Source organism: Drosophila takahashii, chromosome 2L (genome assembly GCF_030179915.1).
Source record: "Drosophila takahashii strain IR98-3 E-12201 chromosome 2L, DtakHiC1v2, whole genome shotgun sequence".
In the NCBI taxonomy this organism is placed as follows: Eukaryota; Metazoa; Arthropoda; class Insecta; order Diptera; family Drosophilidae; genus Drosophila; species Drosophila takahashii.
Window position 1 is genome coordinate 11,727,257 of NC_091678.1, and position 14,549 is coordinate 11,741,805.

Genomic DNA, 14,549 nt, shown 5'->3' on the forward strand with positions numbered 1-14,549 from the left:
TTTTTTCGGTCAAATCCTGATACACGTGTTTACTTATTTTCCGAATAGTACGTGTAAAAAAAGTTTCAGGTAAATCAAAAATGTTAAATTTTTTTTTTGCCCAAATCTGTTCGGTTTGTAAAAGAACGGCCCAAATGCGTGTTTCAGTCCCATATGTTTGACTATATTTAATTTATTTATTTATCTGTTAGGCAATCGTTTTTCTTGGAGAATGATTCTCTTGATTTGTATTGGCTCTGAGGATCAATGTAGTATGTAAATGCGTATTCACTCACATATGTACACTTAAGTTTGGCTATACTTTATTTACGGGTTAAGTAATGGACAACCTATTTGCATTTCTCAATTTCTTAGCTATTAAGTTTGCAAGTTGCATTAAGAATTTAAGCAAAGTGACAAAGTTTATAGCATCGGCTTTTAAGCCAGGCCAAGCAAATTGACCGCATCTATCTTGGATGCTGTCTACTCTGTTCACCTAATTAAACTAATGCAATCCTCGGCCGAAAATCAACAGCCAGAGTGTTAAGTCAAGCCAAAATATATATGTTGGATCTGCTGGTCTCCACTCTGGACCTCGGACTTTGGACTACGGACTTGCTTTCGGGCAGGACAAATAGGATAACAAAACATGACAAAACAACAAAAGCCACTGAGGCGGCTGGCGAAGAAGTTCCGCAAAAGACTAAGTTAAATTTATAGGCATTGAGGGCAGGAATTGCAACTTCCGGCCAAAATACACACACATACAAACATGTTCGGCTCGGGGAATTCCCCAGATTCTGAGGACTGGCAACTTCATTTCACAGTTGCTGGCAACTTTAGAGAAGTTCGCTCCGCACGAACCGTCGACAAGGACAAGATAAAATATAAATGGTTTCGATTTACTTGCGAGTGGGCAGACACACATACCGTACATCGATATATATATGTACGTACATAACATCCTGGGGAAGCGGAAGTGCCACTGATAGCCGTCACATGCTGGAGATTTACTTATTAATGCTCGAGTCCTGAGTCCTACGTCCTGGGCCGACATTCTGTAGTGTGGGAAGTGGGAAGAGGAGTCCTTTGCTTTGTTTTGAAGTCGTTCGTTCCGTTGGCCCCTCTACCTTTTTTCGACTGCTCCTCTGTTGACTTTCGACACCCTTCTGTGTGTTTGGGATGTAATTTGTGCCCCGAAGGAGGTCGCAGGACAAAGGACATTGCAGTCAGCAGGGAGGACGGGCTGTTGCTTCGTGCTTTTAGTGACTTTGACAGTTTTATACGATTTATGTCATGGTAAATTAAAAATTACGCGTGCTCCCAGTTCCACCGTCTTACAACTAAACTCCGCTCCGGCCGAGGAGGGTTAATCCCAGGGGTCGAAAAGTGTGGGAGTGCCGGGGGTGGGTTAAGTCTATTGAGTGGGTGAGATTAGAAAACAGAGATATACAAAATGTCAGAGGGGTTGCTCGGTAATGTTTCTATTTTACTCAGAACGGATATGTGAAATAGTTTTTATAGTATCCATTAGATGCATGATAATTTTGATAAATGGTTAATATTTGCATAATGTTTTTTTATATAGAGGGGTAAAAAGCTCAGGAAGTTCCCAAGTAAAAACCCTGTATCGTTTAATTTCGTAAGAAATCTCAAATTGTTTAAATCAATGAACAAATGTTTTAATAAGACCAAGAGTTTTATCATCAATCTAAATTTGTTACAACAAATCTAAAGCTTCATCTATTCTATGCAGCCATTTGGTAATCTCCTTTGCCCATTTCATCCATTCACAAACTGAAAGGTTTTTACTTCCCCGTGAAATAGGAGCTCACAAAAAATGTATAAAATTTCGCCAGCGAATCTGGAACGTTAATCTCTTCGTTAAACTCAAGTTATTTACAGGTCAACAAGTCAGCAGCTCTTTTCGCTATAGAAAAGGTAAAAAATAAACCTTGAACCCACCCGGTCCACGAAAGCGAATGGAGTTCCCCTCGGCCTAAACGACCATTTAACAGACACTTGTGTGGCCCATTTTGTCCGCCTTGCCACGACAAATTGTGTAAAAAATAAAATAGGTTGGTGGAAATGGACAAAAAATGCAGCAAAAGCCCGGAAAATTTAACAAATCCTCAAATAATTTGAACGTCTGGGCGCAACACTCCCCATGTGTTTGTGTGAGTGTGTTTTTGGGGGCGTGGCAAACATGGTAACAGTATAAATTTCCACCTGTGCTCCGTGCGAGGAAAAACACGCTGCCACTGCAATTTTCGCCTTTCGCATTGGAAAATGAATGCAAAAGCGAGCAAAAATCGGCAAAAAAGAGAAAGGAGAGAGAATACTAGGGTATTCACACACACACTCAGAAAGTGAGATCGAAAAAGGATAATAAAAAGCTCATTGCAACAAATTCCTGCACAATTTCCAGTGTTGGATTAGAAACGAGAGTCGAGGGTTTGTAGGTCCTAAAAGGAGACCAGACACCACATGAAGCGCGGGTCCTTTCGTTTTTTGACTCATTCCAGAGGCTAGCAAGCATTTTTTGCTCTTCTTCCTATTTTCTTTTATTATTTAGCCCGGCTATGTGAGCCCAACCTCCCTCAGTTGTTTGATCCTTGCACTTTTTCATAGCTTTTCACCCCACAAACTCCCCGCTTTCCACCAAACACCCAACTATCTATTCTGCCTTCATGCTTTTTTTCTCCTACTTGAACATTTCCCACGTTGCTTTACACTCGGGCACTTGTTCGTGGGATTTTATGAGCTTAGTTGGCGATTTAGCGATGCTTGTCTTATTTAGTTTTTAAATAAATGGCCAAGGATGTTAAGTTGGCTTTGGGTTTTGCACTGTTAGGAACTTGTTGGATTTCTTATGGCCTTTTGATTCTAAGATTTGGGCTTTAAAGAGCTTAATATTCCCAAGATTGATAGAAATCAAATATCTTTAACAGTATGCCGTTCCACCAATCTGTTCGCAATTACAGAGCGGAAGGCATTAAATTGTAATGTTGCAACCCCCTGGAAAGCCAGTCGAAAAGTGGAAAATGTGCCATTAAAAGGCAAACACCAAGGAGCCAACTCTTTAAGGGTAAACAAAGAGGGGGAGGGCCCGAAGCCAGACTGTCAGGGGTTTTTGTGCTTAAATTTCATAATCAACACAAAGGACAGACTGGGAATCAGACTCAGAGTCCTCGCTGAATGAATGGCTATGGCTCCAGCGATCCGGGAAAAGGAAGAGGCGACTTGGTCCGCCGAATTGGTGGTTCTGCGAATGCAAGGACCACAGCTCATGTGTTTGTGACTGACGGAGTGGGTCTGTGTTTGTGTTTGTGCAGGACAAACAACAACAGCAGGAGCATTCATTTTCGCTAAACCAGAAGAAGTGACATAAAAATGCATTAAGCTGAAATTGTCAACAATTTTTCAAGCCACCCCCAAAGGACGAAGCATCCCCGACGCGTTGGCGTCTGAATAAACCTCCCCCTGTTTCTGCAGAGCGCAGGCTGATAACCCCAGATGGCAATCAAATCTGACTGAATAATGACTTCACAATGGCGGGGCACTAATAGTGCTCGATGGGGTCTAAAACGAATGGTATTGGGTTACAGGGAATTTACATTTTTAACGTCAGCTCAAATTATGATGGATTTGGCGCCAGATATCCCCTGGTATTTTAAAGGTTGTGTTGGGGGCTAAGTGCTGAGTACGGCTAACTTCAACTTTCCGGCTAATAGAAAATTAAAATGCCAGTTGGCAGTCTTGGCCCATCTGTTGCATAAGTGTAAGTGTAACTCAAAAGCCAAGCTCCATAAACTTGTACTTTGCAAAGTTTCCACTTGGCCAAGAAACTCATAGTTCCTTCCAGCCAGCTCCCTCGTTTTCGGTGTACACTATGTGGTCAGTCAGCCAAACGCTGCTCTTGGCCAGGAGTTCATGTGGAAGGGAAATTATGTGCTAGTTTCGGTCACAGTTCTGGCCAAACTTTTCAGTTTGCTCCCCTATAGTTTTACTCTTTTCAATTAGCCCGCCGTAAGTTTCCGAAATATGCTTTGACAGAAAGTGTCATAATTTCAGCAGCTACACACAAAAAAAAAACTTGGTAAAATCAACTGTAATAATTGTCAAACAGGCCCCAACCAGCAAAATTGTCAATTCTACTAAGTAAATAGTCATTTCACAACAACAAAATACACACAATTAGCAAAGACACAAACCCAAAGCAAAAACAAAATACACGTTACTATTTTAATAGTTACGTAACTATCTTTGTTAATCAATTTTACCAAGCAAATTTTTTTGTGTGTAGGAGTTCTGATGGAATAGCCTAAGGTAAAAATTAAATTTATTTTCAACAAGGGTCAACATAACTGCCCAAAAGTGTCAGAGGTGAAGAAAAAGAAAAATTAAGTCTAGCTGAGCAAGAGTATATTAATCGAGAGTTACATAAATAATATCTTTTTTTCAGGTGTCGCAAAATTGAATACAAATTATTTTAACTTAGCTTAGCATTGACTTTAAAATTAATTATTATACCCTTGCAGAGGGTATTATAATTTTGGTCAGAAGTTTGTAACGCAGTGAAGGAGACGTTTCCGACCCCATAAAGTATATATATTCTTGATCAGGATCAATAGGGGAGTCGATATAGCCATGTCCGTCTGTCCGTCTGTCCGTCTGTCCGTCTGTCCGTCTGACCGTCTGTCCGTCTGTCCGTCTGTCCGTCTGTCCGTCTGTCCGTCTGTCCGTCTGTTTCAATACCGTTTGCGAGCTCAGTTTAAAAGCTAGCGCCTTGAAACTTTCACAGTCGTCCTAAAACATGTGTACGCAGATCAAGTTTGAAAGCCGACCCGATCGGACGTCTATATCCTATAGCTCCCATAGGAACAATCGGATATAGCTTTCACAAAATAAAGATATTTCGCTCAGTGTAAAAGCTTTTGACATGAATCTTATTCTTTTACGCATACCTTGATCAGGGTAAAAGCGCGTGCCGATCGGACGTCTATATCTTATAGCTCCCATAGGAACAATAGGGTGAAATCGGTCAAAATTTGACGTTTTTCAGGATATTTCGCGCAAAATATAAGCTATTCCCATGAAACTTTCCAAATCGTATTTTTTTGTGCGTACCTTGATCAGGGTAAAAGCGCGTGCCGATCGGACGTCTATATCATATAGCTCCCATAGGAACAATAGGGTGAAAAATATAAAATTTTTATTTTTTTCAATTATAGAATATTTTGCTGTTTATTAATTCAATTTGCTATTTTAGTCAAGTTTTCATTAGTGAAATCTGCAAGGGTATTAAAACTTCGGCTTGCCGAAGTTAGCTTCCGTCCTCGTTTTTTAAATAAGACTATCCATACATTTTAACTTTTCCTTATAAAAAAAGGAAAATACATGTAGAATCTATATTTTTTTGGAGCAGAGCAATCTGTTAGCCGAAGTGGAAATCCTCCCATCTGGTCATCTAGTCATCTGGTGGCCTGGGTGTAAATCAGAGCGCTGCTGGACATTTGCTTGACACTCGAGTCTGCCCGGCACTTCTTAATATATGCCATGCATGTTGCATAAACAAGATTTAAACAAAAGGCAGCGGCAGAGGCAAATATTTGTCGCCGCGTGTCGCCAACAATGAGGTTGGATGGTCTCCAAGGATTTGTAGTAGGGTGTGGGGGCCAGGAGCAAGGAACCAGCAGGATGGCCTGCTGAATCTGCCTTTTCACTGCCACAGCGAGTCGAGTGCGGTCTCGTTTTTACTTTGTGTGCCACTCACGTTGTGCTCGTTATTCATATTTATTGCACACGTTGTGGGGGACGTAGTGGTTCCGCCTCCTCTGGAGGAGTCCTGCGGGACACCCTCCCTGTTCTACTCTCCTCTGTCGACAAATGGCCGGGTTGCATGTGCATTGTCCTTGCTGAGGATCGGGCTTTGGGGCCCTCGCCTCATAGGCGTGCTCCTCGTGTCTGGCTGTAAAAACTTTGCAATTACAGTTATTTGATGGGATTTACAAAGCACCTCCCACACAGTCGTGCTTGGCCTGTTTGGACATTCATTTGTTGCCGGATTGTTGCAACCTTGTCTATTTAGTGTGGCTTGAAATGGAAGCCACAGAAGGCGGAAGGCGCTAAATGACAGAGGAACAACCGGAAAGACTAACCTAATGAAATGGAATTGAGTTGCAGTCGGGGGAAATCGCTTTTTAATGGCAACATTGTGGGAACATAGGTAGAGTGCTTCTCAAGGGCAATCCAATTGGTTAGAAGTGAGACCCTTGGGCTATGACAGTTATTATAGGGAATAATAATAATAGGGAATGAATAATAATTTAATATGACTATTAGCGCATTATTTACAAATACAAAGCCCAAATACAATTGGTTTTAAAATTCAACAGCAACAAAATATAATCTCATAAGACTTCTTTTTAAAACCTTTAAAAATAAATATTTCATTCCCGCCGAACTCATAAATGTGTGACAAATGTTTGATGGCCTTTCGGCAGCGTTACATTTTTTACGACATGCGGATAAAATCATTTTTAATTTCATCTCACATAATCAGGCAACAATTTATTCATATTTTATTGGGGAAAAACAATAAATGCAAACAGGTGGAAGGGTATTTTTGCCCTTTGCCTATTATAAGCTGATTTATAATGCCAAGCCGGGACGAAGGAAAAAATTGCATGGCAGTAAAACAGGAAATCAGCCATACGTACAAATGTCAGAGGAATCCTGAAAATACATACATGTATTTATAAATATGTATGTGCGGGCATATGGGCATGTGAGTGTTCAGTCAGTTAGAGATTTGTGGCATGCCGAAAGCCATGTCAATACGTGATCAGACTAGATATTAAAATTCCTAAATTTCAATGTGGAATAGTCGATATCTTATTACTCTTTCAAATTAAAAATCAATTTAAAATGGATTTTACTTCATTTTTTAAATATAAGTAAATATTTATAGTTATTTTTTAATACTAATGCGAGATCAAAGAATATATAAATACTTTATAAAGATAATTTCATTGACATATTTATGACAAATTACAGGTTAAATTCAGTACACATTTCACTCGAAAGGGTAAAAGGCCATCTAAAATATCGTGGGAATTGTCGAGTCAATAAAATCCGTTTGGGATTTATTTAATAAAAATTCCACACAAAATGTCCGTAATAAATTATGCACAACGCCGTAAACCAAAGCGAAGAAACAGAGCAGCAGCCGGCGAAACGAGACAAAAAAAATTAAAATGATAATAAAATAAAAGCAAACAGCGAATTAAAAATGCGAAACGCGATGAGTTTTTATAGCCTCCAGTTGATTTCTATTAGGCACGGCCCGCGGGATTTGTTTGTTTAGTCCCTTTGCGCCGACAGCATGGCAGCTTTAAATAATTAAATATAATTGTCGGTGGATTATTTTTCTGATTTGCCGTGTTATTGTTATTGTTTCATTCCAGAGCTGGCCGAGGCTTTGAGAGATGTCCGGGTTCGAGTCCCGCACGCGGTGAGGCGCAGCGAGAAGGCCATCCTGAAGTGCTTCTACGACATCGAAGACGACAGCCTATACTCGGTGAAATGGTATAAGGGCAGGCGGGAGTTCTATCGGTACACCCCAAAGGAAACGCCGCCCATGAAGGTCTTTCACTTCCCAGGCGTCAAAGTGAAAGTAAGTTTAAGACTATTTTTATCAAATTAATTACTTAAAATATAAAATTATTAGCATTACTTCTAATAACTCAAAGAAAAATTACAATAGAACGTTGTTTAATATTTTAATAAGTTATGTTTTAACAATTTGTCGATTTCTGCATCACACCTCTTCGTTTGTTAGCCAACACATATCGTATATTCCAATAAATCTGGCGAGGTAAACTGTATTATAGCCAGATAAATTTTTATTTTACTTCTCCCCCGCCATTTGGAAAGCCAATAAAACGGAGAACGGAACAAGAGCAAAAATCGAAGCCAAATAAATTAAACTAAACTAAACGGGTTGCGGCTTTAACAATGTAAAACATTTGCATTTCCAGGGCATTCGAATCGAACGAAACGCTACAGTTAACAAGGAGGGGCAGGCACATGTGAAATTTCGATGCGCAATCAAATCAAAACACGGTTTTTAACTTCCGCTTCATGGCAGTTAGGAGCCGGAAAAACAGAATGCCGCACACGTGTGCCGAACTTTTCGATTCCCATTCGGATCTTGGGCTTCGTTTTTTAGTTTCAAAATGCGTTCGACGTTGCTGGGCAATATTTTTCAATAAATATTGGCATTTTTAAATTGGTTTGAAAATTATTCAGGCGTATAGAAAAAACACGTTGGCATTTTATTTATTTGCTTACTGCTTCTGTGTGTATTTCGTATTTTTCATTCAAATTTCTGTTTCCAACTCGTGTGACAAAAAGAACGAGAAAGCGGCATTCTTTTCATTTGAACATGGTGAAAATACTAGCAGAATAGAATTGTTTGCCGCCAATAGAGAAAGAAAATATAAAAATAGCGGATGTACACAATGTACTGTCGAAAATGCTGTCAAAATATTGAAAGCGATTTTAGATCGTTGCGAGGGCATACACATTTAAAGAACTATTTATTTTATTAACTCAGATTAGGAGGCACAAATATTCGTAAGATTATTATAAATTAATGGGAGGCAGTAGGAAATTAATAAAAAATACATGTAATGCCAGAAGCGAAAAATAAACCTATGCCTCAATTATTGAAAGCCCGCATTAAATATGAGTAAAAAGAATACACATGTATGGAAAGCGGAAGTAATCCAACGAGATACAGATACGTTTGTTGAAATTTTTCATCAGGCCAACAAGAGCGATATGTATAAATAAATATGGGTATATGTAAGCTCTGGACGGTTATAAAAACACTCCTTTTATTTCACTCACCTGCACTTTTGTTAACTCTTTTGCAGCGCGTATCCTCGAACGAGAGCCAAGTGGTGCTCGATGCGGTGACAATGGCTACATCCGGTAAATACAGTTGCGAAGTATCGGCGGATGCGCCCTCATTTCATACATTAATAGCGGCAGCAGAGTTGGAAGTTATTGGTAAGTAAAAAAACCAGTAGGATAAAAATAAGTAAGAAAAATAAATTCGCATTTCTGAATCTGGGGAATTTATGGTAAATTTGGTTAAAGAATCGACCAGTAAGTGAGCCACTTTAAGAGTTTGAGTGCAAATATTAAACTAATTTCGATCTTCAAAAAGTGTATATTCGAAACTAAATTAATTTTCAGTTTGAGTATTTTTCTTGCCCACACAAAAAAACAAGGCCAGAAAAGTTAAGCTTACCCCGGGGCGAGGAGTCAAAGACAGAGACAAACTTGCCAACTTGACCAACTGTCGTATTCAATTGGCCAGGCCAATTGGAAGTCGTCCTCCCACCAGACAGACTCAGTCGAAATACTTGTGTGCGGATTGTGGACATAAAACTTAAAAATAAACTCCAAGTTCGAATGTTTTGGCAGTTAAGCAGACAAAATACAAACAAATTTGAGGGTAAACGAGATAAAGATGAAGACATTTAAGCCGGCAAACAAAGTGAGGGTCCTGGGAGCAAACATTTTGCCAATGCCAATGGAGACGGTCAATAAACTGTGTGGGTTGTATGTTGACGTAGGTGAGCTCAAATTGGCTTGACAAACTTTTGAAAGTGTCTATTTCATGTTTGTATGTCACATGTATGCGGATATGTGTCTGCTGGTTTCCATTCTGACTTTCAAGGATAATGGACAGCAGGAGGAATTAGAATTTTTGAAGATATCGAGAATGAAAAATATTGAAAAATATTGAAATTTTCTTAAATACAATATAGCAAAAATTAAATTTCATCTTTGCCTTAATAAAGTAACATAAACTGGAACAGATTTTAAAAGGGTTTCTTATTTTCACATACATAGAAATATAGTTAAAAAATTGAAATAGCTAGAATTTTACATAAATTTACCATTAAATTTTTTGAACGGTTGCTTTGGGTCTCCTCACAGCACGAAATTAAAATTCCAACTCTGCCGACCTGGAGAGTTCGTAATTATTTCAATTATGAAATGGGCCTCACTCACACAGCTGTCGGATATTGATTGCACCACTCACACAAACACACTCACGCAAAACACACACCCACTTGGAAATCAGAATTGACAGGACGACAGGTTGGGTCCGATGTTCGGCCCGGACTTTGGTTTTCCGAATGCCGCAGAGTATCAAAAATATAGTGACAATCGATCCGGTTTACCTCTGAACCGATGCTGATGTTGATGCCATCTCATTTTCGCCATTTTCACCATTTTCACCGCCCCCTTTTCGTCCTTTTTCCTTGCAGAAACGCCGCACAATGCGCCATTCATAACGGGAATACGACCTCGATATCGGGTCGGCGACATATTGCGAGGTAATTGCACATCGCGACACTCGCGGCCGGCGGCCAATCTCACATGGACAGTGAATAATGAAGAGGTGAGTGCCAACCCCCCCTTTTGGGTACACCTCCACCTCCACCTACCCAACAACGCCCCTGGTTTGCGCCCAAAATTATGCAAACGCAATATTCTTGTTTTCTAGCGTTGGCATCTGTCGGGAATTTATGCGTCTGCTTTTTCGGGAGTGGTAATGGGGATCGGAAGGGGTTTAAGGTCCCCGTCCCCCCTGTAATTACCAGAAAAACACACGCATTCGTGCAGATCAACGCAATGGCGACACGCCCCCTTGCACAAACCCACATTATAATTCCCGCCCAAATTCCGGGAGCATCAGAATTTAGGTGTAATTTTTTGTTGAAGCACTAACCATATCCATATCCTGTGTAGGTAGTTGGGAGAGAAATGGAAATGATTCTGGAAAATGTGCAAAATGAAGAGGCAGTTGAAAGCTCTTTGGAGAGAGCGGGACAATTTTCAGCGATTTGCATATTACATTTCTCAATTACTTTTGGAACTTGTAGGGGGCCTACGCCTACTCAATTAGAAACGAGTTAGGCAAGAATAATAGACCTAGTTGAACAAAAATGAAATGTGATCCATTAGTTTCCATAAAAGCTAAGTTCAGAAGGAAAGCACATTTCTAAGACGTCTGGAAAATTATTAATGTGAACATTACTCACATAATTAGGTATTTTGATATTTGCCAGTTTTGATAATCGAATATTCCATTGAATATTATTATAAATGTAATTTATGATTTACCGAATGTCTAATTAAAACTTCAAGGCATGCAAATTATTAATATTCAATGAATATTATTATTAATATAATTTTTGATTTACCGAGTGTGTAATGAAAATTTCAAGGGTCTAAATGTAGATCAAAACGGAGCTAAAGCATGAACGATATTTAATAATAAGAGCTATATAGTGAACTTACATTGACCAAGCAATCGGAAAGGAGTGTGAGAGGGAGGGGGAGAGGCCGCAGAGTGAGACAGCGATAGTTTCAGCATCGCTCAACGGAAAACAATGCTTATTGATGCTGCATAATACATACATAGGTGCCACTGCGGAAACGGGAAAATGGGTAACAGGCGGTTGGGAAAACAAGGCTAACTCATACATGTGCAAAGCACACACACTCACACAGACGCACGTTAAGCCCCACACCTACACAGACCACAATATGGCGATGGTTGAATGGAAAAGCGAATGCCGCCGAACCGGTTGTCGAATTGAGTTGAGTTGGCCACGCTCGGTTGATTGGATGTGCGAGGCTCGAGCCCTCTCTATTTCCCAAAACCCCTCCCCAATCACCCCCCTTTTGTTGGCCACAAAATGCGCTTAAACAATAAGCCAACAAAGACATACCGCCAAAACCAGGCAACAAACCAGCTAAATAAACGCGAAACAACTGCAACATGCTGAAGTTTGACACAAAAAGAAATATCTCCGATTGCTGGGCGATTTTAAAGTGAAAACGAACCATTTGGGGCAAACTTATTGGCAGCCAGACAGTCAATCAAAGTCACAGTTTCAGTTTCAAGAGGCGCAAAACTCGTCAAAGATAATGGCTTTCAAAAACCTGGACAGCTGTAGGCGAATCCCATTACCATATCACAAATTTTTCGTAGGGAGCTATAAAAACGATTTCAGAGTGAAACATTTTAAAAAGAAGTTCTTGCTGCAATATCCTTCAATGACCTGACCCAAAAAATTACCTATTTCCATAAATTTCTACATCGTAATCAATACGAATACCCAATCTTCCAGGTTAATCCCGCCCTCGTGCGTCATCATAAAATCATTCGAGATTCCCGCAACGACATGGAAACCGCCATTGTGGGCATTCACTTTGTGGTCACGGATCAGCACTTCGATAATGGCAAACTCAAAGTGAGTTGGATTACCAACTCACCGACTAAATATTTTATTACCAAATATCCTTTTAAACAGCTGCGCTGCAGTGCCCAGTTGCACGACGTCTATTGGAAAACCACCGAGAAAATCGTCCTCGAAGCGGATCTGTTTGCCAAACACGGAAACGTGGCGAATGGAAATCATGTCAATCCCGACGATTTCTATGACCAATACGCTCTGCACGAGGACCATTTGCAAAACAAAAAGAACAGCTATCTGACACAGCTACAGGGTGAGTTCAGCAGCCAATTATTTTCCCAAAACACAAAACACAAGCACTTCAAAAAAAAAAGAAGAAAATTCCAATATGGGACTACAGTCGAACTTTGATAGCTTCAACTCATCTCTAATTCTAGTTTATGCTAAAAAAAATGTTTTACAACATTTTAGAATTTAATTTGTGAATAGATTTCGTAATTCTAGCAAAATAAAGATGAAATTGTTGTCTTATAAATCTTGTTAACTCATTTCAAAAAATATCTTTTTAAATTTCTTCTTGGCTTGATAATAGAATTATTATTTAATCTTAGCTTCTTTAATCAGAATAAAGAGTACATGTTCCCACTTCACAAGTTCGCCTTAAGTTACATATTAGGTTTGAGTTACCCAAGTTCGGCTGTAGTCAAAAGGAAGAAGTACCAGAATACATCGAATACATGGCCTGCATTTCTGTCTGCATTTCTTTCTATTTCTCGCTAGAATTTCTTTCCTATCATTTTGTACCCTCAGGCGAAGAAGACGACGGCTCGGAGGGCGGACTGGGGGACGGAGGGGCCGCCTGGCGAGGCGCCGGTTCGTCCAGCTCCAGCGCCCGTTACCCCCCGAATCCAAGTCAATCCCGGTGGATGGTCGGTGGATCGCTGATGGCGGTGCTCAGCTGGACGCTGGCCAGGCAATTAGTGTCGCCGTTGCAGGCGATGATGACAAAGGCCGGCGGTGCAGCGTGCAACACGAGCGGAAGGTGCACAATCCGGCGGACAAGAGCCGTTGGAATGCGGGTCATCGCAACAAAGCAAAGGCAGAAGCACGAGGAGCAGGAGCAGCAGCTTCACAAGTCCTGCCTGCGGGTGTCGAAATGCAGCTGGAAAGGAACCGGATCGGAATGTGTATGCGGCATCGGCAGGAGCAACAGCAGATGCATCAGGCAATTAACATGATTCAATTGCCACACAACTCCAGTGCCACACTTCAGGGGTAGAAATTAAAGTGGTGTCCAGCTAAATAGCTATAGTTAGGGGATGTGCGACGTGCGACATGTGGGGAGGAGTTCAGCCCAAGGCCAAGACCCAGAAGCAACTGCAGGATGTATCTAAAGTACTTACACTAACACACCAGACACTCGTTTCAGCTAGCTCAAAGTAACTTCAAATGCATTTAAGGAAGGAATACAAAAGATACAAGGACAAGATACGCTAGTTCATCATTAATGCAACGATATCTATTTGTTCAACTTCTCCTAACGCGGAGTTCGGCATGAGGCTTACAAATTTAGCAGCTTTCGAGTATTTAAATTCTTTAATCCATTTTTAAGTACATTTCGAAACCTCTGCGCCAACTCCAAGGTTCATTTTACAAAGCAAATGAAAATGTTGTGCTAAGCTTTTAACTTTAGGTTCTCTATACATTTATATAACAAAGTCAAGATTATTTATAAATCGTATAAATGATATTTATATATATATGTATATGTTCTAAATAAAAACAAAAAGATATATATATATAAACATACTACGCCTAAATGTATTTGCCCCCAAAGAAAAGCCCCAAAAGACACAAAAGGTAGGGCAAAAGTAAGCAATTAGATCGTAAGTCTAAATATGGCCTATATATGTAAAAGTATATATGTATTGTACTTGTATATATTACAAAAAAGAAACGAAAACCAAAAAGATCGAGACATGTATGATATAAGAATTTACGGTAGATAATCAAAATAAAAAAGAAACCAAAAGCGAGAAAAATAAACGGGGTGTTTTATTTTAAGGAAAACTATTTTTTCAGAAAATTAACTCACAGATCCCAGCATCTCGTAAAAAAAACAAATGTTGTGTTCCCCGAATCGCCACTTAATTGCCACCTTAATAAGAGCTCGCTCCAAAAACCTTCATCATCTCTTTTTTCCGCACAATAACATAATAAATTGGTCCACATTTGTTAGCCTCCGAGTCCAAGATGGCCAATAGCCCCTGGCTTTAATGA

General features: G+C 39.9%; 1 protein-coding gene across 2 annotated transcripts in view; it reads left to right on the forward strand.

The window, feature by feature from the left end:
* beat-Ia (beaten path Ia) overlaps nt 1–14,189 on the forward strand; it is a 34,798-nt gene extending 20,609 nt beyond the window's left edge. Inside the window, exons 3-8 of one of the 2 annotated variants that reach the window (XM_017158490.3) lie at nt 7,449–7,657; nt 8,922–9,057; nt 10,332–10,465; nt 12,204–12,326; nt 12,387–12,582; nt 13,050–14,189. In XM_017158490.3, the coding sequence (XP_017013979.2) occupies nt 7,449–7,657; nt 8,922–9,057; nt 10,332–10,465; nt 12,204–12,326; nt 12,387–12,582; nt 13,050–13,507 (1,256 nt within the window). In that variant the 3' untranslated portion in view covers nt 13,508–14,189. The remainder of the gene's footprint in view (nt 1–7,448; nt 7,658–8,921; nt 9,058–10,331; nt 10,466–12,203; nt 12,327–12,386; nt 12,583–13,049) is intronic. The other variant, XM_017158492.3, reaches the window with a different exon arrangement.
* Nucleotides 14,190–14,549: the final 360 nt, after the last annotated feature.